The sequence below is a fragment of the Achroia grisella genome, unplaced genomic scaffold (assembly GCF_030625045.1).
Source record: "Achroia grisella isolate CSIRO2021 unplaced genomic scaffold, CSIRO_AGI_Agris_v1 utg524, whole genome shotgun sequence".
NCBI classification, from domain to species: domain Eukaryota; kingdom Metazoa; phylum Arthropoda; class Insecta; order Lepidoptera; family Pyralidae; genus Achroia; species Achroia grisella.
Genome location: NW_026712915.1, coordinates 45,195 through 68,764, shown reverse-complemented (window position 1 = coordinate 68,764; position 23,570 = coordinate 45,195). Strand labels below are relative to the sequence as shown.

The window sequence follows — 23,570 nt, the reverse complement described above, 5'->3', positions numbered from 1 at the left end:
ATGCCGCTGTGTGAATTGTCCTGAGATGATTATTATTATTACATTATTATATATAGATAAATATTATTTTTTTGTGTATAGTCATTGAATATTTTATTATCTACGTTATCTACTTTTAGTAAAGATGTATATTCTCTGTTATAATGTACTAGCGGAAATAATTTTACGTCATAACAAAATACCTACATTTATTGATCTTATTAATTTTTAGTATCATCATAAAAAATAATCTATATAATAACTAAGTTATAACAAAAACTCACACCATGTTTATAAATCTATACAAATAGGTATATAAAGCTGAAGAGTTTGTTTGTTTGTTTAAAAGCGGTAATTTTAGAAACAACTGAATTTCTATGTAAACATCTTCATTACTTTAAATCGGCTAAGCCATTTTTATCGGTAGTTTGTATTCACACACTTAAACTTAAATTGTATAAAGTAAGAATAAAATTATTTAAAAGAGCAACACGCAAGTGTGTTGCTCGTTCTTCTTGAGATTGCTTTCCGAATGAGCGGTAGATTAAAAAAAATCTAATGACTATTCAAAAGTTCTTCAATGTAAGTTTATTTGAATAAACGATTTTCTATTCTATTCTATTCTATGCGCTATATCTATTCTATTATATATTAGCGGGGACAAATGTACAGACAAAAAAAATTTATATTGGTGGTGTTAGTACGTTTTGGGGGAAAGGGATTGTTAGTAATGAGGAATATGATTATATTGCTAATAAAGTGTTCAACGGCGCCTGTGATATAGCGGTGTAATACACCGCTTTACATCCGATAGTTCCGGGTTCGATCCTCGCACAGTGCAAACATTTATATTCCTGAGTACTGTATCGGTATGTTTTCTATGTATAAAAAAAAATGTTGTGACTATTCAAAAGTGCTTCAATGTAAGTTTATTTGAATAAATGATTTTCTATTCTATTCTATATTATGTATTTACAAAAAATGTATCTAAGTAGTAACATACATATTATATTATCTGTGGTAGTAATATCAGTTGTCCAGTAGTTTAGACTGAACTACATAGATGGCTGTGTCGTGGCATAATTGTCGCTCCTCCTCCTACATTACTGTCGCATCTCCCATCGCAACCTTCGTCCGTCTAGGAATTTACTTCTCCACGTTCCTGCTCATCGTACAAGCTCCGTATCAAAATCCTTCACATTACAAGCCATCAAACATTGGAATGAGTTACTCATGACTTTCATATTCTCATTTAAATCAAAATTACGTAAACACCTTTGAAATAGAGTAATTCTTTTTATCCCAAATTTCAATACTATTTAATTTTCCTCTAACTCTCCTCCTTCAGGAACCTGACTTTCATTGTTGATTTGTATATATATTGTATGTATATGTATTGGTATGTATGTATTATATTGTAAGGTTGGCACATCACTAAAGTCAGTTTTTTTTTTTTGGTTCTGTTTTTCCCTTTTTAGGGAAAGACAAAAGGAGCCCATACAGCCATTCTAAGGTCAGTGTTTGACGTTGATCTGTCAAAAGAATGTCATGTCAGGCATTATTGGCGCTCACGGCTCATGGGATATAATTAGTAGAATGATGTACAATATAAATGGTTAAAGTAAAAATTATAAATAAAGTGATTAAACAAATTGAGTTGAGTCTTAATGCTACATAGATATATATTATTAAGTTATGTATTATATGTTAATCATAATGTACCGCCCACATGAATCTCTGTTTGCCCTATGGTTGACTGGGAGAAAATGCCTCTAGGTGTTAAGTCCGTCATGTGCACCTTTATTTATGTATCTGTGCATTAAAGTTTTTTTTTTATTAAGTCTTTTACGGCCCTGGAAATCTCCTTTCAGCCAAACAATTACATTCTACAAATACAAATCAACTATTAATTACATCTATAGCGTTCTTATAGTATTGTGTATGAAGTCGTATAAAAATGGATAACTTTCTGTATTTTGTAGGATAGATTGCAAGAGGCGGGGTACTTCTTTTTTATTATATAAACTTATTAAGCCATCTATCAAAATAAGTCTCTGCAAACCAAATGCTGGACATTCCATTATAATATGTTGTAGATCCGCCATTTCTACAGTATTCACAATTTGAAGATCTCAATTTTATTGCAAATACAAATGGGCCGGAAACTGCTCATGTCCCATACGAATTCTATTAATCGTTGTAATGCATTAAAGTTTTAATAACAAAACAAAAAATTGTTCGGGTCATTGTTATTATTGCTATTTCGTAGAGACAGACTCCCTAGAAACAGTCGTGATGAATTCCTAGTAAACTCACCACAATGGGATAAGTGACCGGACTTCGTACTCAACCCGTCATCCTCCACCGGTGTCCCGTCATGTTAGTATGACCATTGGCGTTGACGGGTTCAATATTTCATAATCACCGATTATAAAAAAAAACATAACTTTTACGTGTTGCTGATCAAAGCTTGTGTTTTTTGTTTCAAATTATTTAATGTCGATATCGAATACACGGTAGATAATTTAAGTTATGACAGAAAATAATCTATGCATATAAATAATATTGGAGTGTCTGTTTGTAATATTGAAATAACCGTTTTTTACTACATACATATGAATATAAATACTGTCCATACACTAAAATAACATTTTTTACAATTTTAGTCTGTCTGACGACATTTTTTGGCAGGTAGCTGGTGTAATAAGCAATAACTTAGGATACTTTTATTTTAGAAAAATAAAGTTAAATTCCACGCGGACGAAGTTGCGGGAGCAGCTAATTAAAAATAATAGTCGAGTTGTATTACGACATTAAAAAAAATACGTTGCACTATTTATCTATGAAGCGTCGATCAATGCATCCGAATATTGACCGCATACAATGCTGAATGCACATGTCTGTACCTACAACCAATCAGAACGACAGGCGTCGGGTGGAAGGAGCGTTATTGGTTGTCGTTAGGAATATTCCAGATTGTACTACGCGATGCTACCTTTTTGTGTTTCCAGCTGTATTATTTAGCTGTCTGTATATTTTCTTTGCAATGTGAGACAAATCTGTAGAAATAAATGAATTATTATAAATATTGCAGTGTCTGTTTGTAATTTCAAATTAACAGCTTTTCACACTTAAAAACAATTATAATAACACGAATTTATTGCACGAGAATTGAGTTTAATTTGCGACGTTTATATTACATAGAGGTATTAAAGTATTTGTCCGCCAGTCATTATTTTTATTATTAAATATTTCTGTATGGGAATGGAACAAAACTACAGTGTGAAATTACATATTTAAATAAAAATAAAATTTCCGAAAATGTGTCATATTAAGTTCCGTTCTATACAACTTCTTACAATATTATCAAGCTGCAGTTCGTTTTTTCTTTAGGTGATACTGGTGATACTGATTTTTGCAAGACTTGTTATGGAAATGCAGTTTTAATTTGTATACATAGTGTACAAACAATATTGTGCAGCGCTTTTTATAATGGTTATGAATAAAAATCAAATATGAGAATTACTAATTACCCTGCTAAGTATAAAAAAGGAAAAAACCTTTTTTCTATCCATACAGTCCACAGGAACATCCACAACAAATTAAAGACGCACTTAAAACACGCTACGCAAGTTTTTAAAATTACCATTAATAAAGGGAGAAAAAGAGGAATGGCAATGTTAAATCTTTTATAGCATTTAATTTGAAGTAGTGAAATTTTTAAATAAAAGAATAGATTGCAATCGCAGTGTAATTTTTATATTATATACGTAATTTTTTAATGTTGAGAAATTTTTAGATTTGCAATGTGGAAACACTAGTTACAAAAAAAATTAGTATATACTTCTACTTCCGTCGGCGCCATTTTAGTTAATACGAAGATTCTGCAAGAGAAGCACGTTTTCCGAGTGTTACTATTTTAAGTCTACAAAACTAGTTAATTAGACAAAGTGAGTATCTATCTACATATATAATGTTATCGATAATTATTATTTTTATAATTGAAATTGAGTTGCAATGTGTGTCCCGTAGATTGAATTTCAAATATTAATTTTGATCCCATCACCCATGCCTTTTTAGAAGATAGCGTTTGCTTCGTCAGATTTCCTTGTTCATTAGTCATGTTCTATATATTGGAATTATTGTAATAAATGTTTTTCCTTATAATATTTATTCGTTAATTGTATTCATAATTTTAATAATTGAATTTGTCAAATTCTCTTTGTCACGTGCTTGGTCTAACGGATTCTTACGACTCATTGTGAAAATTGATTACTCATCATCTCTGCTTATTTATTATTCCAGCATTTTCTACTTGTAATTTTGAATTTTTAGTCCATTTCTTTCATATTCTGAAAATTCCACGTGCCGCATTCGAGAACATTCTGAACTTCTCATTGATTTTTCCATCATGGCCGCCGCCCTGCAAGCCATGTAGATATTAGTTGGTTGTCTACCTTTATTCTATGTACAATTATGGTGCGAACAACCTACGCTAAAATTCACATGGTACTTGTATCTATTTTGGTTTAAAAATGGCGGATTTGATGTACCTAGTTCAATGTATGTAGGATGAGCGGACATTGAGGTTAAGGTATCATTGTTTGTGGTCGATGAACTTTTGCTCTATTCTAGATATCATATATTAATTTTTTATAGTCGGAACACGATGTTAGTCTTTTATGAACAACTAGCCACTGTTCTTTGTGTTAGTTGGTCCCACGTGGATATATTACTCCAGTTGATCCAACATATCAGCCCTACCCATCGTGTTGGATTGACGCATAAATTAAAGACTAGCTATTTCCCGCGGCGCTGGCTGCATAAATTCAGGTAGAATGTAATCCTGTACGTTATATTACTATATTATCTGTCTGCGTACTAAGTTTCATTTAAATGACCCGTAGTTTTTTTTTTGGAAAAAGTAGCAAAGTCCTCCATCAATGCGTCCATTGTCACGACTTCCGCGTTGATAGTTCTAGTAAAATTCTTGTTAAATGACATTGGAGTTATATCGCACTTAGTTACATCAGTTGCGGCGTCACTACCGCAGTTTGCTCGCCGCTGATTACGCGCTGATTATTATACGCTTATTTTCTTGATAACAGACTAAGCATAGTAACAAGACGTACGGTTATAGTGGTATTGATGTAGGTAGTAGTACCATAGATATAAAACATTGCAATTTTATTTTAAACTTTACTGTTTAGATCTAAAGACAAAATTTTAGTGTCTTCTCTAGATGTTACCACAGATATACCTCAGAGATTTTCAATACAGATGCTATGAAGTTCTGAATGACATATTTTTTCTTTTTTTAGATGGCGGCAAAAGCACCCGCAGTAGGTATCGACTTGGGCACCACGTATTCTTGCGTGGGTGTGTTCCAGCACGGCAAGGTGGAAATCATAGCCAACGACCAGGGCAACAGGACCACCCCATCATATGTAGCGTTCACAGACACCGAGCGTCTCATCGGAGATGCTGCCAAGAACCAGGTGGCGATGAACCCTAACAACACCATCTTTGGTGAGTTTCTAATGATCACTGTAATTGTGTACAGAGGAATGTATGTTATAGGATGATAATGGAATGGTTCATCCACCTGCAATAATAGTATATGCTGGTGAGGCACCAGTGGAATATTAGGTCAGGTCAATCCATTGTGACAAATTCACCATGAATTTAGCATGATGGTTACCAGGGGCAACTGGAATCCAGGTCAACCTGACATGGTACATTGCTAGCAATGAGATCAACAGTTCAATCAACAACAATACCAATTTCTGGAGTCAGCAGTCCACATTACTGACAATCCTTCCCCCTCAGGGGACTGGTTGTAGAAATGTTAACCAAGCTGAGTAGTACAGGTAGAAATTCAAACAAATGGAAGGATGGGGAGATATAGCAACTAAACAAAAGGAACTATATTTATTTCTCAACAAATAACTATTTTATTTGTTCTATAAAAAAGAAATTGGAGCCGAATTGATTAATACTAATAACTGGAGGTACACCAACCTTGGCTTGGCATGGGGGTGTACACATATTGTATATATAAACCTTCCTCTTGAATCACTATCAATTGCTAACAACGGCATTCAAATCTGTTGTGTATTTTGAAATATCTAAGTAAACAGACAGCAGATGGGACTTGATTTTCTACTGTCTAAAGAATACTTTAATCTTTTATTTTCTACTTATTTACAATGAATAAAAGTCTTTAAGCAGATTACTAAATTATAGAGCAAATAATAACATAAGACTGAACAATATATATTGCTATTTTCCTCTTAACTTTCCTGATATGTAGTAGTGTGATGGTAAATACCCCAAAACTTCCTTCACAAAATGGGCACATGTAACCAACCACAACACAGTTTTTAAACATACCTTCACAACTTTAAAAATACAACGTAGTCCAGAACAGCCTCAACTATTATTGTTAACACACTTTATATGACAACCTCTTTAATTACTTATTCTTTTTTTATAATAATTTCTTTGGTATTTATTAGTTATAAAAAATTAAGGAGTCAATTATATAATATGATAACACATCATGCATTATAATTCCACTCTTTGCCTATAATAGTTATTTTAAGTCTTGAAAATTAACTTTCCCCTACAAATGACCTCTAGTTATGTATTTACTGTAATGAATGTGACATTGAATTACTGATTTCATAGTGATTATATGCAATAAATTCCATATAGGTCATTGTTCAGAAGTGATATACATATATAGATATACCTTGAATTGATAAGCAGATTTTTATTATGGATGATAATGATATGTCCACCATCGGCACTATCAGTTTACGAGGTTATCAGTTCACATTACTAACAATTCCAATTCACCTTATAGCAGATATTATGTAATACCATCACTATAATATGATGGGAGTTACAGTATCCACCATTCTTGTTCATCCAAAACGGTGTGGTGATAAATAATTACATGTCTGCATGAGAATGAAAATTAGAATTGAAATCCTGTAATAAGTGACCAGTATGATGATATTGTTAAAAGACTAAATCCACTTATGAATAGAGAGACCTTGTGTTGTCCTTGTTTTCATAATTATCTTTCAAAATGAAACAGTCTTAATTTTAATTGATATAGTTAGAAAAGTTAAATAACAGCTCTGAGCCTCGCTAACATTGGCAAAATCACAAACCATAGTGGAAGCCATTGAAAAAAAAAACTCATGGGCGGCGGTAATCGTTTTAGGCTCGATTGTCCCCTGGCCTATAAAATAAAAGAATTGAGACCTATGTCTTGGAATAGGGATAATAAACAGTTGTAATGGCTATATTTATTGAGTGTTGTATAAAATTATGTACAGCATACTCGTAGTTAGCGGCAGTGTCATTGGCACACAACTCGGTAGTCTGGGTTATTGATTTTTTAGTCAGCCTTGTAACCCGTTAACCTACAAATGAAACAAGGCTATGTAGACGCAATACTTTACTTAGCTGAATGAAATATTCAAGTATATTTTCATAAATTTCTTATTGTTCAGTTGTTAACATTACAAAATTGTTGAATACGACACATACAGATATAGAAATTAAATGTAATATAATATAATGATAATATCTCTGGACAATTCACACAGCGTCATCTAGTCCCAAGCTAAGTACAGTTTATGACACGGTCTTTATTTATATTTCTTCTGTAGAAAACACCAAGACCGATACAAACAAGTCATAGATACAAATGTTTCCATGAGTTGCTGGATCGTGCGAGGAATCGAACTCGCGACCATTGGTAGTAAAGCGGTATGCCAGACCACCGAAGTTTCAAGATAAATTATCATGAAAGATGAAGTTACTCTGTGGATTCTATTTACGAACTTTCACATTTAGAACGGAAAGATGAAACGCGACCTAAAAAAATTATAATTTGTATAGCTCTTACCTCCAGATGGTTAATGATTCAATGATGACTAATACCGGCAAGGAAGTTGATCTGTCATTGAAATTGTGACTAATTCTTCGTAGTTTCATAATAAGCTATTTTATTAAGTAAGACAGATCGTTTTACTTTTAATAGTTTTTTTTTATTTGTAAACATTTTGAAATTTCTGAAAATTGTACAAACAGCAATGAAATAGTAATTTGTACAAAAACATTATTTTATTACGTGGTAATTAGTCCTCTTTCATTCTAAGTATTAAATCAGACCAACTGACGAGGTATTACTAGAAAATACGACGTAATTTTGAGTATACATCATAATCAACTACGTCATTCTTATTCACTGTTGTGTAAATAACAAATCAACTTCCTTGTTTGAAAATAATGCTAAGTAATATGCACTTCAAGAGTTTAAATGTTTGCTTTCCGGTTATTAATAACAAATTGCGAATAACGCTACTTCAAATTTCATATATATAATATATCTTTCCCGCGTCTATCTACATGTGAGCCAATAATCTTAAAAAGACCTAACTGGTTTTCGTGCGGTTTTTCATACATGGAAGTTTCATTTCTGAGGAAGGTTTAGGTGTATAACTGAAGTAATAGAAATATAGGTAATAAGCTGGGGCAGGTTGCTGGTGTATGTAATTAAGTGTATGAATTTTCATGATGATAACCAATATACTAGACTAGAGTCTCTGAACATATTGATTGAGAACAATAATCTGAGAAAACAATAAATAAAAAAATAATGGTTTTATATTATTGTTCAGTTTATAATAACAAATGCCATTCCATTGTTTCAGATGCTAAGCGACTTATTGGTCGTAAATTCGAGGATGCTACCGTGCAGGCTGACATGAAACATTGGCCCTTCGAAGTTGTCAGTGATGGAGGCAAACCAAAGATAAAGGTCGCATACAAAGGCGAAGATAAGACCTTCTTCCCTGAAGAAGTTAGTTCAATGGTGCTTACAAAAATGAAGGAAACAGCCGAGGCATACCTCGGTAAAACTGTGCAGAATGCAGTCATTACGGTTCCAGCCTACTTCAACGATTCGCAAAGGCAAGCCACAAAAGATGCGGGTACCATCTCTGGCTTAAATGTTCTCCGAATCATCAACGAACCAACCGCAGCTGCGATTGCGTATGGTCTGGACAAAAAGGGAACCGGTGAAAGAAATGTTCTTATCTTCGACCTTGGCGGCGGCACTTTCGATGTATCCATTCTGACCATCGAGGATGGTATTTTCGAAGTCAAGTCCACCGCTGGCGACACACATTTGGGTGGAGAAGACTTTGACAACCGAATGGTCAACCACTTCGTCCAAGAATTCAAGAGGAAATACAAGAAAGACCTTACTATCAACAAGAGAGCACTCCGTCGGTTGAGAACTGCTTGTGAGAGAGCGAAGAGAACTCTTTCATCATCCACCCAGGCTAGCATTGAAATTGATTCCCTGTATGAGGGCATCGATTTCTATACCTCAATTACTAGGGCTCGGTTTGAAGAACTGAATGCTGATCTCTTCAGATCTACAATGGAGCCTGTAGAGAAGTCCCTCCGTGATGCCAAAATGGACAAATCTCAAATTCACGACATTGTCCTTGTTGGTGGTTCCACCCGTATCCCGAAAGTCCAGAAGCTTCTACAGGACTTCTTCAACGGAAAGGAGTTGAACAAGTCCATCAACCCCGACGAGGCCGTCGCCTATGGTGCAGCTGTCCAGGCTGCCATTCTGCACGGTGACAAGTCTGAGGAAGTACAGGACCTGCTGTTGCTCGATGTAACCCCACTTTCTCTTGGTATTGAAACTGCTGGCGGTGTCATGACCACGCTCATTAAGCGCAACACAACCATTCCCACCAAGCAAACTCAAACTTTCACAACATACTCTGACAACCAGCCTGGAGTGCTCATCCAAGTCTTTGAGGGTGAGCGTGCCATGACCAAAGACAACAACCTCCTCGGCAAATTCGAACTGACAGGTATCCCGCCCGCACCCCGCGGTGTCCCACAAATCGAAGTCACCTTCGATATCGACGCCAACGGTATCCTCAATGTGTCTGCTGTAGAGAAGTCTACAAACAAGGAGAACAAGATCACCATTACCAACGACAAGGGCCGTCTTTCAAAGGAAGAGATCGAGCGCATGGTCAACGACGCCGAGAAATACAGAAACGAGGACGAGAAACAGAAGGATACCATCCAGTCTAAGAACGCTCTTGAGTCATACTGCTTCAACATGAAGTCAACAATGGAGGACGAGAAGCTGAAGGACAAAATCAGCGACTCCGACAAGCAGACAATCTTAGACAAATGCAACGATACCATCAAATGGTTGGACTCCAACCAGCTGGCGGATAAGGAGGAATACGAACACAAACAGAAGGAATTGGAAGCCGTCTGCAATCCGATTATCACTAAGTTGTACCAAGGCGCTGGTGGAGCGCCCGGCGGTATGCCTGGTGGCATGCCCGGATTCCCTGGCGGAGCACCCGGAGCTGGTGGCGCTGCCCCCGGTGGCGGTGCCGGCCCCACCATCGAGGAGGTCGATTAAACACATTCCACAACTTATTCTCATGTACCATCCCTCGCTAATGTTATGCTGATTGTGATTGCGATGTTAGCAACCGTAATTTAATTCGAATATACATAATATAAACTTATTTAATTCCTTTCATTTATATTCCTAGCAACATGAACCCGCTACCATGTATCAGTATACCTTTGTAACTTTATAATTTGAATAAAAGAAATGATTTTAAGTAAATCTTATCTTATATATAAAATTCTCGTGTCAGTTTTTGTTCCCTTACTCCTCCGAAACAGCTTGACCGATTCTCATGAAATTTTGTGAGCGTATTGAGTAGGTCTGAGAATCGGCCAACATCTATTTTACATCCCCCTAAATGTTAGGGGTAGTCCACCCCTAATTTTTTTTTTATTTTTTAGACAAAATTTTTAGTTCTAATTTTTTTATGATACAACATACAAAAATACATACAATCCTAAATTTTCACCCTTCTATCTATTATGAAAATTGATATATTTCAGCTAGTATTAATGAAAATTTACATCGAAATCGGTTAAACCGTTTCTGAGGTTAGTGGTGCACAGATGCTCAAAGGCAGAAGTTATATATTCATTGATTTATATTCTGGTAGTCTCTATCTTATACTATTTTCTTATATGTATAGTTTAGGAGCATTCAGTTATTATATTACCTCGTAAATATTACGCAATGATGCACATTGAGCATATAAGTCGATCAAGGCTCTTTGATTTCATAAAATGTACTAGGTAATACTTGTTACTTTATCAAATTAGAAATAAATATACGATTCATTTACAACGCAATAATGTCCAAATAATGAAAGTACTTTAAATGGATTGTATTTATTTTGTTATCTCTAATTTCATCTTCGTGACATACAAAATTTACCTTTTTTTTTATCTGTAATGTGCAAAAGCAATTATATTTATAGTTAGGTACCAACCTTTTGTCCTTGCAGAATAGAACATTTTAGAATAAAATAATATCTAATCTATATACCTACCAAATGCGATTAGAATCTACGCAGTTCCTTTTATATTATTAATCAATAAATATATGTAATCTGAAATATACCTATATACTCAGGAATTTATATATATACTCTGGAAACCCTGAAACTAAATCCGATACAAATCCGGTTCAGACATCTGAAACTGTCATTGATTTCGATTGAAACTGATAAATAAATTTACGAATATAATACAGATCTTAACCTTAATAATATAAATATAAATATTTTATTATTTTCTGTATATGCGAAAGTTTGTAAGTATGGACGCAAAAACTACTGAACGGATTTTGATGAAACTTTGTAGTAATATAGCTTAGGCATCAGAATAACATGTAGGCTATATTTTTTATTGAAATTTAACGCGAGTGAAACGCGGACACAGCTAGTATTATGCGTAGATTAACTTATTCCTCACCTAGTAATTTTATCTAGTCCTGAACTAAGCAAATCTTGTGTTAAGGGTATTTACGTTATGTATATTCTCATATTTCGTAGTCAATGAAAGAACCGGCATTGTTACCTATTTAATAAATAGAAAAATACAAGTTTAATCTATTACCAAAGTAATAGGTTAAACTTGTATTTTAACAAAGAGGTAGGATTCGAATATTAGATTTCAAAATTGGCCTGCTACCCTATATCAGGTGTTCAAAGTATTTTTGATATTTTGTATTTTAAATGTATTATACATATACAGTACTTAAATTATATGTGATATTATAATATTAAAACTAACCTGAATCTGAAAAAAATAACATTAAAAAATGTACCAGTTGAGTTTCTTGCCAGTTCTCAACTTAAGTTGCTAGCCGAACTGGAAGGTAGGGTTAGTGATAAAAATATGATGTTCACAAGAGGCCGAGTCTTATTTTAAGTTTGAAAATAGAGTAGAGTGTTTGGCAACAGCATCCAGACATCGGGAGGTCTTAGAAAATATATAAACTATATAAACAGATAAACTCTGTTCACCATAGAATAGAATAGAACAGAAAATAATTTATACAAATAAACTTACATTGAACGCCATTACTGCGTTCGACTATATTTTAGAACCACTTACAAAAACAGCATGAGGTACAGGAAAAATTAATATAAAAGACATAGAGGCTTTGTGTCTCTTAAGGTTAGACAGGCACAAATAAGATAATATTACATAATATAGGCAACCGACTATATAATATACTAGCTATCCGGCCCGGTTTCGTACAGGTGTATACATATATATTCTACAAGAATCCTTCCTCTTGAATCACTATCTATTGCTAAATCCGTTGAGTTATCTAAGTAGTAAGTAGTTGATCTAAGCGAACAGATAGCGATTTCATTTTATATTATGTAAAGATACACAATGAATATATATATATTCATTCATAATTTAAGAGCCGTGCACTTGTCGGTGGAGCTCTTTATATATACATTTTGTATACATCGGTATTCTTATACAATTAACTGGCGCTGTAGAATTGAATGAGCAACCGAGTTATTTTAGTATCCGTACGATTTAATTTTAGTGTCTGCACGAAAATAACTGAGCAGATCTTCGGTATTGACTGCGAAAGGTACGATCTATTAAAAACATGTTTATGTACATATAAATAGAATCTTACTATGAATTTGGTACGAGACGAAACGGCGCCATGATATGTTTAGAATGTTCTTGATTTGTCTTTAATCAAGATCATATAATTTACTTATTATATTTACCCTCTCCTGTTCTCTAACTTTGGAACCGGACCATAGGGGGCGAGTGCAGATGGCACTCCAAACCCGAAGAAGGATTTATGGAGCGGCTGAAGGCCAACTCCCGCCTAACGGATACGACTTTAGTCTGAGGGCACCGCTAGGGTTTCGAACCTTGGCTCAGGCCGTCCTACTTTTCAATCCCCGTTTGAATTGGACAAAGGAAGTAGTGTTGTAACGTTGGAAAATTTACAGACTGCGAAATTTTGGTTACGAACGTTCTCTCTACGCCGTCTAATATGCCTGTAATATTTTTCTATTTCTCCTCTACCCACAGCACTAGCGACATAACGTGCCATCTTACGTAACTTTCAATGTTAATTACAGTAGATAGATATAAAAATTATCTTCGATGATAATAAACTAATTATTAATAACTACCTACTTGTCGGAAACAACCAGAGATAACGCTATTGTTCCCACGACAAAAGTAGAACTATATAGAACATGATGGAAGCACAGATTAAGTATTATTCATATTGGTAAATATGGCGTTTATTTTATCTGACAACAATTTGCGTGTAATGAGTTCCGGTTTGAACGTAAGAGATGGCAACATACATACTCTATTTCTTGGACATTGACTTGAATTTATGTAATTTTGTTTTTTAATTGTAAAACTTCAAGTTTAGTGTACTCGTTAAGATTGGATTCAAGAAGACTTGTATCTAGAGCCGTAAAACATGATAAATAAAAAAATACATTCATATATATTCATACATTTCGGAAATGATAGTGGACAAGAGTAGGGTCCCACTACTCTTGTCCACTATCATTTCCGAAACGAATATTCATTGTGTCGTGATTTTTATATACATACTTTTTATAACCATATTTTTTTTAAGGTCCGTAGTGTTGTTCATGTGTATAAATAAGGAGACGGATGCCATGTTCCCTCACTTATTCCCCTCATTTGGCATTTTTGTCGATTCTTTAGTACTCTTCAATTTTTCTTTTTTCGACAGAGTTGCAAAAATGTTTAATAGAAATTAACTGTAGTTACATGAATTAGTACATATATTAGGTATTTATGTTATGTATCGGGAAATTCCCCAATTAGTCAGCATTTTCTGGGTTCTGCAACTCAATTATTAAATCAGACCAGAGTCGTCTGCGTAGGTACTTTTATGCATCCTATTCCTTGCATCTGCTCTGCTGCGGTGCATCTAGGTGAAGTGATAACATACAAGGGGATCTGAGTATCAACTGGAAGAGACAGGTTGAAGATTGTACCTAGTGATGTAGTTTAGGAGAGAGCATATATTACAGTTGGCACTACAAAGGTTCGTACCTCGGCTCAGGCCGTTATAATTTCGATCCATGTTTGAATTGGACGGGGGATCGATTGGAGGGGATGAAGGGTTGACGGATGAAAAGGAGGCAATGAAATGACTATCCTCTGAAAATCGTTTTATAAGTTTTTGATGAATATCACAATGGCTAACTGACCTGAACTCATGCTCATCTTATCATCCTTAACTGTTGCCCCATCAGTATTAACAGTTAGAGCAACCATTCCATTATCATCTATTATACAAAACGCATATGGGTCAACACAGGCAAAATCTTGGTGTTGCATGTGCTTATGGGCGGCGGTGATCACTTACCATCAGGTTAGTCGTAAGCTCGTTTGAGCTCTATTCTTAAAATAACTTATTTAACATTTTGGTTAATAAAAAAAGAACAGATCATGTTTATCGTTTTTCCCCTATGCTATAAAAAATCCTATCTGCCATTTCATTTTAAAAAAGAACACATGTTTCCGGCGTCGTTCAGTACTTACCTGTAAATTATAACATTCAGTAATTTCGTGGCCTTAATAGATAGTACAGGTATGTATTGATTACAATTGAGGTAATTATATATTTTACTAGCTGTTTCCGCGACTTCGTCCGCGTGGAGTTAACTTTATTTTTAAAAAAAAAAGAATTTTTCTAAAACAAAGTTGCCTAAGTTACTCCTTATTATATCAGCTATCTGCCAAAAAAGTCCCGTCAAAATCGGTCCAGCCATTTCAAGAGATTAGCCGGAACCAATAAACAGACAGACAAAAATTGTAAAAAATGTTATTTCGGTGTATGTATCGTATTTATAATCATAAATGGTTATTTCAGTATTACAAACAGACACTGCAATTTTATTTATATGTATAGATAAGATATCGGATTTATGTCATTAGGGCTCGCATTAAAACGCCAGGGGCCGTATTATGAACTCTTATTCCCATTCAGTTTACGGCTTAAACTGAACTGCCTGGCGATTTCGTATTACGAACGCTATTAGCCAGCCAGTCAGCGGTCACGTGACAGCTGAACGTCTTCTGCCCGAAAACTGACCGGCTATTTCGTATTATGAGCGTTTCATTTGACAGATCTAAGCGGACGCAACTGTCAAAAAGACCGTTTGAAATAGAAATAATAGAAATAGAAATAATCTTTATTCAAATAAACTCATTACAAGCACTTTTGAATAGTCATATTTTGATTCTACCACTCATTCGGAATGCAGATTCATCACAAGAAGAATGAGCAAGAAACTTGTGTGTTGCTCTTTTTGATAGATGTTTTTTTTATATAAATAATTACAGTGTAACAAGTAAGAGGCATGCGACAATCAACATAGAAATCGCTACGCACTCATTATTAGTGTAATCAGATAATATTGTCAGTGTTATGTATTTAAAATTTTTCTACAAAAACATTATTATCGTTAACGAATTCTTCAATTTTATAGTAAGCTTTTTTGCAAAGGAAGTGTTTTATTTGATATTTAAATCTTTTTTCTGGCAGATTTATAACAGACTCTGGTATTTTATTGTAAAACCTTACGCAATTGCCATAAAACGAATTACTAACTTTAGCCAAACGACATTTAGGTAAAATCAGTTTGTTATTGTTACGTAAGCTTTTATTAGTGCAATCACTAACTCTTTGAAATTGTCTATATTCTTCCTGGCATACATGATATTTTCATAAATATATTGAGAAGCAACGGTGAGGATATTTGATTCCTTAAAGCACTCTCGCAAAGACTCCCTGGAACCCATGCTATAAATAGAGCGAATGGCCCTCTTTTGTAAAATAAATATTGTATTTATATCAGCTGCTTTGCCCCATAACAAAATACCATACGACATAATGCTATGGAAATAGCTAAAGTACACAAGTTTAGCCGTTGCCACGTCTGTTAATTGCCTAATTCTTCTTACCGCATAAGCGGCAGAACTAAGTCGACTCGCTAATTTAGTAATATGGGCACCCCATTGCAACTTGGAATCTAATGTGATACCTAGAAATACAGTATCATCCACAAAATTAATAGGTTTATTGTCCAACATGATTTTTGAATCTACCGGCCTTACATTGGGGAGAGTAAATTTGATACATTTAGTTTTATTTGCATTTAGTAACATATTATTAGCCGTAAACCATTTTAAGACATAAGAAAGAGCACCGTTTACTTCGTCCAAATCATCAATATGTCGATTGACTTTGAATACTAATGAAGTATCATCAGCAAACAGAACTATGTCAGCTATCTTTTCTACCATATAAGGAAGATCATTTATGTAAACTAAAAATAAGAAAGGACCTAAAATAGAGCCCTGAGGAACACCCATTTTAATACTAGTTCCTTCAGACTTTACACCATTTATTTCGACAACTTGCATTCTATTATTTAGATAGGATTTCATCATGCTTTGTGCTTCATATCTAATACCGTAATGTTCAAGTTTGAGCAAAAGTGTTTCATGTTCAACGCAATCAAATGCTTTTGAAAGATCGCAAAATACACCGACTGCATCCTGAGACCTCTCCCAAGAATCAAATATATATTTAATGAGAGCTACACCGGCATCAGTAGTTGATTTACCGGCCGTGAAACCAAATTGTCGACTGTGAAGCAGTTTATTTACTTTAAAGTGTTGTAGCATTTGATTGAGCATAATTTTTTCAAACACTTTACTCAATACTGGTAAGATAGATATAGGCCTATAATTACCTACCACAGTTTTTTCTCCTGACTTAAAGAGTGGAGTTATTTTGCTATGTTTCATTAAATTGGGAAAAACACCGTCAGAAATACATTTATTGAAAATAATTACTAAATATGGAGCAATAACATCTATAGCGGTGTTAATAACTTTAACAGACATGCCCCAATGGTCTTCAGTATTTTTTAAATTTAATTGTTTAAATGTTTTAGTAATTGTAGCAATGTCAATAAATGTAAATTTAAATGTAACCGGACAAGAAACAACATTATCAATAAGGAATGATTTAGCTGTACCCGGAGAAGAGTCCAAAGAGGAAGTAATATCAGTTGGAATATTAGCGAAAAAATTTTCAAAAATATTGACAATTTCTTTTGTGGACGTTACTAGTTTATCATTATAATTTAGCGTAAAATCGTTATATGGACTTTTAACTTTGCCAGTTTCTTTGTTAATAATATTCCACACTGTCCTTATTATTGGGCAGTACAGCAAACCCAATATATATATAATAATAGATATTTAATTGTTAGGTTCGTAGATAGGGCATCAATAAAAGAGGAAAGTAAAATATTATATCACAATTATATTTCTCGATGAAGTCTAAATTTACAGTCTTTATTTTCTATTGTTCTAACGATGACAAGGAATGTACAATTTTCAAATTTATATTTTCTTTATACAAACTAAAGAGTTATTAACATCCTCCACACCAGAAGATAATTAATTAATTAAATATGTATTCTAACTGTAGAACTACAACAGTTTAAAAACAATTCATAAAATTCACAATAATTATAAGTACTAGTATATGTGGCTGAGTATACGTATATGTCAATAATGTGTGTATGTAAATTTAAAATATTTGAACAATAATAAAAAAAACATATTTAAACATTTACAACAAATACCTACTTGGAATCTTTATGTGTCGACCCGTACGAGTAGTCTGCCCAACCTGTGTGGAAATAGGAACAACATTATTTACCGACCTCGATACCTCTATATTACTATCACCATTCTCCGACCTTGGACGAGACAATACTACCGAAGGATCACTAACTTCTAATTGATATAGTTTTTGGAAAGGTCGTATTTTCAACCCCGTTGAAGTTTTTAGTTGAGCCGTTCTACAAACTTGATCTCGACCTGTGAAAATATTTGTCACCACACCTAATGGCCATTTAATCCTTTTTTCATCAGTCTCGATCAATACAACGTCACCTATTTTCAAGTCATTTGTCTTTTCTTTACCTTTCTGAACCAATGTCGTCAAATATTCAGTTTTAAACCTTTGTCGGAAATCTTCTCTTAATTTTTGTATAAATCTCAATCTTTTATTTAAACTATTTCTGTCTAATTCGTCTAAATCTGTGACATCAGATTGTAGTATGGGTTGTAAAAAGTGTATGGGTTTTAATGGTTCTAACGAATTACTTTTCTCATCTTCGATATAAGTTAAAGGCCGTCCATTTAACGTCGCTTCACAATCACAAAGTATAGTTTGAAGCTCTTCATATGTCACAGATGACTTGCCTAATACTCTTTTCAATAAATCCTTCAAAATTCGAATTAACCGTTCCCAAAATCCACCCCACCACGCAGCAGTAGGTGCATTAAGTTTCCATTTTATACCCTGTATAACAGAATCTTGTTCAACTTTTGTCCAGTCTATTTCTGATAGTAAATTTTTTGTTCCGACAAAATTTGTACCATTGTCACTCATCATAATGCTGACTCTTCCTCGTCGAGCTATGAACCGACGAAAGGTCATCATAAATGCTTCAGTCGAGAGTGATCTGGTTGCTTCTAAATGTACAGCTCTATAGACTGCACATGTATACAATACGATCCAGCACTTTTGTCCATCGCGTAAAATCAGTGGTCCAGCTAAATCTACACCAGTAATTTCAAAAGGAGCAGAACAACGTGTACGCTCTACAGGTAATGGAGCAGTCGATACCTGTACATGTTTGGCTCTGTAGCGTTTACATACACAGCAACGTGAAATTATTGCCTTTACTAATTGTCTAGCACCTATAATCCAGTACTTACTGCGTAAATCAGCTAACACGGTATTTAATCCAGCGTGTTGCAACAGAGCGTGTCTTTGTTCCACCAGTCTATATATTAAAATATTCCTCGCTGGTAGTATAACTGGATACTTCGTGCTTTCTGGAAAGTCGGTAAGTAAAAGCTTTGTTTTTGTTCTTATTAAATTATTCTTGTCATAAAAATGACTTATTCCCTTAATTTTACTTTTAATAAATTCTTTACTTTCTACTTGAATAAGCTTGAAGATTCTTCTTTCGCTTTCCTCATATTCTATATAACTTAAATCTCCCTTTAACTTTGTTTCATTTCGAGTGTTGTATAAAAATCTAAGTATCCATGCCATCATCCTTATATTTTTGTTATACTTAGAAAAGTAAGAAAACCATTTATTTGTTACTATTTCTTCTGAACATATGTTAGTACTACAAATTGTTGATTTTTTCAGCTCGCGGTTTACTTCTTCATTATCTACGGAAACAGGTAAGTTTATCCATTTATTATTTTCCGATTTCAGCCATTGCGGACCTTCCAGCCAACCAGAAGTCAATAGAATTGCAGCATCACATCCTCGCGATGGTAAGTCAGCCCAGTTAGAATTTCCTGGAATATGAAACCAATTATTAACATCAGTATTCTTCCGTATTTCTCTAACTCTGTTACCTACAAACGTATTCCATTGTAGTTCCTTTTTAATCCAGCACAATGCTACATTTGAATCAGTCCAGCAATATTCCTCACATTCTAATTTCAAATCTCTACGTGACTCTGCCAATAATCTTGATCCAATTAATGCAGCTAACAGTTCTAAACGTGGAATAGATGGTTTTTTAGGAGGTGCAATTCTTGATTTCGCTGAAATCAATCGTATTGTTATTTTGCCTTTATAGTCAGACCTTAAGAATATGCATGCAGCGTATGCATTACTGCTGGCGTCACAAAACATATGTAATTGTAATATACATTCAGAAAATGGACCTTCTGTAAGTCGCCTAGGAATCTTACAATGTTTAAGTTGGCATAAACTTGTACACCATAATTCAAATTTTTCATTTAAATCACTAGGCAGAGGACTGTCCCATTCCAAATTGCGACACCATGTCTCCTGAAGGATAAGTCGAGGTATTAATGTAACAGCTGATGTAAAACCAATAGGATCATAAATTTTTTGAGCTATAGATAATAGACTTCGTTTAGTAACAACAATTTTATTTAAGTCACAAAATGATGACATATTACAACTAAATGTATCGCTTGATGTATGCCAATGGAGTCCTAAAACCGAAATAACCTTGTCTGTATTTTTATGTGACGTAGGAGATATAACCCATTGTCTAAGATCAAACTTGGCTTGATTCATAATGACTTTAGCCTCCTTTTCGAATCTCCATACATCTTCTTCACTATCCAAACTAGTGACTACATTATCTACATAAAAACACTCAGATAATATATCTGCTGTATCTCGATTGTAATTACTGACGTTATTGAGATGATGTTGTATCGTAGCCGATAATAAAAATGGGCTACATGTTAAACCAAAAACTACTCTACGATGTCTAAAAGTGATTAATTTATTATCCTTATCCCACCATAAAAATCTTAACATATCTCTATCTAAAGGTGTAATCGATATTTGTAAAAAAGCCTTAGCTATATCTGCTGTAATTCCTATTCCTCCTTTCCTAAATCCATTCAGTAGCTTAGGTATTTTATCCAGCATATTGATGCCAGTATCAAGACATATATTCAGCGACTTACCATATTTGTCTTTAGCCGACGCGTCAAATACCGGTCGAATTTTAGTCGTGAGACTTTCTTCTTTAATGACTGGTCTATGAGGTAAATAATGTGATGAACCTTTGTGTTCATCTGGGTTCGTAACTTTCTCTATAATGCCGAGGTTAAGCCATTCATCAAACACTTTATCATAGCTCTCATAGATGTCAGACGATTGTAATTTTTTCGTTACTGACTGTAGACGTCGATAAGCTAAATCGTAGTTATTTAATAATTCATTATGACCTACCTTCCACGGCAAAAATACTTCATAACGACCCTCGTCGTTAACCGACACATTCTCCTCAAAGTTTGCCAGTACCTCTAATCTTGCCTCTTGTTTTGTCTTCGTTTCTATTGGGTCACGAATACCTAATGTCTCAAGACACCAAAAGTTACTAACTGCATCTGAGGAACAAAACATAGCTACTTGAGTTGACATCATGTTTATTGTAGACGACATATGAGCTTTACCTTGTAATGTCCACCCAAGTTTAGTGTGTATTGCCACTAACGAATCATATAATCTCACCAGATGACCTGTAAGAATCAGACCTGAAAAATCAGCACCAATAAGTAATCCTACATCATCAGAAGTTTGATTGGTGTCTGTTAGTGTTATGTTGTGTCTAGTAAGTAAGTCTTGAATATCATATTTATTATATTTAGGAATGTTACGACATATACAAGATTGTCCTAATGCAGATAATTTAAAATTAAAGGATTTATCTACACTACTAATATTTATATCATAGACATTGAAATTTTTTGAAGATATTTGTACATCACCAAATAGAGTTTGATTTAAAACTTCGTTACCAATACTAGGGATGTTGAGACGTTTAACAATATCTTCTCTGATGTAAGAACGTTGTGCACCATTGTCAAACAGAACACGTACCATTTCATGTTGTTTCCCGTTGCTAACAATCACTGTCACTGTCTGTAGCAATGTCGTCCCTTGACCGTGTCTCGGTACCGCCGACAAATTAGCTGCGGTACTCATTACTGTACTATCATTGGGCTCCTCTTTCTTTCCATTGCATAAAATAACAGCATGACGTCGCCCACACACAATACATTTAATAAATGTTTTGCATACCTTAGCGTGATGTCCTTTTTTAAGACAAATTGTACACATCTTTTGTTTTTTAAGATACTCACGTCGATCATCAATAGACATCCGTTGTAGTTTGTAACACTCTAATGTTTCGTGGTTTCCTTTCTCACACCATATACAAGAAGGTTTTGATATAGAAACTGGTTTTGACTTCGTCAAGAGACAGCTGGCTGTAGGCTCCATCATAAGGTGTTCTTTCACTCTTCCTCCTTTCTCTTCAATAGACTTAGCCATACTAACTCTTTGTTGTGTTTCTACTTCTCTCTTCAAAAAATCTAACAATCCAGTTAATTCAGTTGTAACATCTGTTGTACCTTTTGCTCTTTCCCATAACTGTAAAATTTCCTGTGGTAAAGCACTCTCAATCATGGGAAGCAGAAAGGCAGCAAATTTGTCTTTAGTAACTCCCAAAGTATCTAACGCTCGTAATTGTGCACTCAACTTATCGTATAATGGAGTAATTTCAAGTTGGGTGCGTGGATTTACCATTGCCAATAATTCTCTGACGTAAACTTGTATCAGTAATTCTTCCCTGGCAAATCTGGACTTCAACTGTTCCAAACATTCCTTATAGGACGATGGAATGAATCCCTCCACTAATCGTCTTACCTCAGTATTGGGGGTCATGGATTGTAATAAATACTGGTACTTATCAGTAGTGTCGATATTGGGATCTCTATCAATTTTAGAGAACTGGCCCCAGTAATTCAGCCAGTTCTTCAAATTACCGTCAAAGTGTATAAATTCCAGCTTGGGGAGTAAAATACTTTTCTTACTTACGTTTCCTTCCCTCGAAGCTAACATATTTTTGTACAAAGTATCTATTCGTAGCCACTTCTCTCTGTATTCTAAGGCGCTGTCGATTTCTTTACTTAGTACGTCTTCATCATCACTGCTTCTTAATAAACTCCTTATTTCTTTATCTAATGTAGTTAATTGAGCTTGCAGTTCATCTAGTTTTTTGTACTGTATTTTAATGTCGACAGAAAATTCCGGGCTATCGAATTTAGTTTCAAAGGAACTTACAGATCTTGTGAATATTGTTCTTATGACTTTTCTCTCACGTTTCATCGCCGCAATCTCGTTTACTGATACGGTCGCCATAATATTGGGCAGTACAGCAAACCCAATATATATATAATAATAGATATTTAATTGTTAGGTTCGTAGATAGGGCATCAATAAAAGAGGAAAGTAAAATATTATATCACAATTATATTTCTCGATGAAGTCTAAATTTACAGTCTTTATTTTCTATTGTTCTAACGATGACAAGGAATGTACAATTTTCAAATTTATATTTTCTTTATACAAACTAAAGAGTTATTAACACTTATCTTATCCTTGGACTCTTTAATTTTTTTATTTAGATAATTAGACTTTGCTACATTACATACCTTTTTAAAAGTTT

At 34.3% G+C, this 23,570-nt stretch overlaps 3 protein-coding genes across 3 annotated transcripts; 1 reads left to right on the top strand and 2 right to left on the bottom strand.

Annotated features, from left to right (window-relative positions):
* The first annotated feature begins 3,828 nt into the window (after positions 1 to 3,828).
* Positions 3,829 to 10,574, top strand: LOC131847364 (heat shock 70 kDa protein cognate 4). The gene is made up of 3 exons (XM_059196929.1): positions 3,829 to 3,929; positions 5,301 to 5,508; positions 8,712 to 10,574. Exons 2-3 carry the CDS (start codon positions 5,301 to 5,303, stop codon positions 10,463 to 10,465), a joined length of 1,962 nt encoding a protein of 653 aa, XP_059052912.1. The 5' UTR covers positions 3,829 to 3,929; the 3' UTR covers positions 10,466 to 10,574.
* A 7,532-nt stretch (positions 10,575 to 18,106) lies between these two features.
* LOC131847378 (uncharacterized) lies at positions 18,107 to 21,502 on the bottom strand. The gene has a single exon (XM_059196943.1). The coding sequence runs from the start codon at positions 21,500 to 21,502 to the stop codon at positions 18,107 to 18,109; it is 3,396 nt and encodes a 1,131-aa protein (XP_059052926.1).
* Positions 21,503 to 21,526: 24 nt separating this feature from the next.
* On the bottom strand, positions 21,527 to 23,244 carry LOC131847373 (uncharacterized). The gene is made up of 2 exons (XM_059196939.1): positions 21,941 to 23,244; positions 21,527 to 21,594 (listed from the first exon to the last, which is right to left on the bottom strand). The coding sequence occupies exons 1-2, from the start codon at positions 23,228 to 23,230 to the stop codon at positions 21,589 to 21,591; spliced, it is 1,296 nt and encodes a 431-aa protein (XP_059052922.1). The 5' UTR covers positions 23,231 to 23,244; the 3' UTR covers positions 21,527 to 21,588.
* Between the last annotated feature and the right edge of the window lie 326 nt (positions 23,245 to 23,570).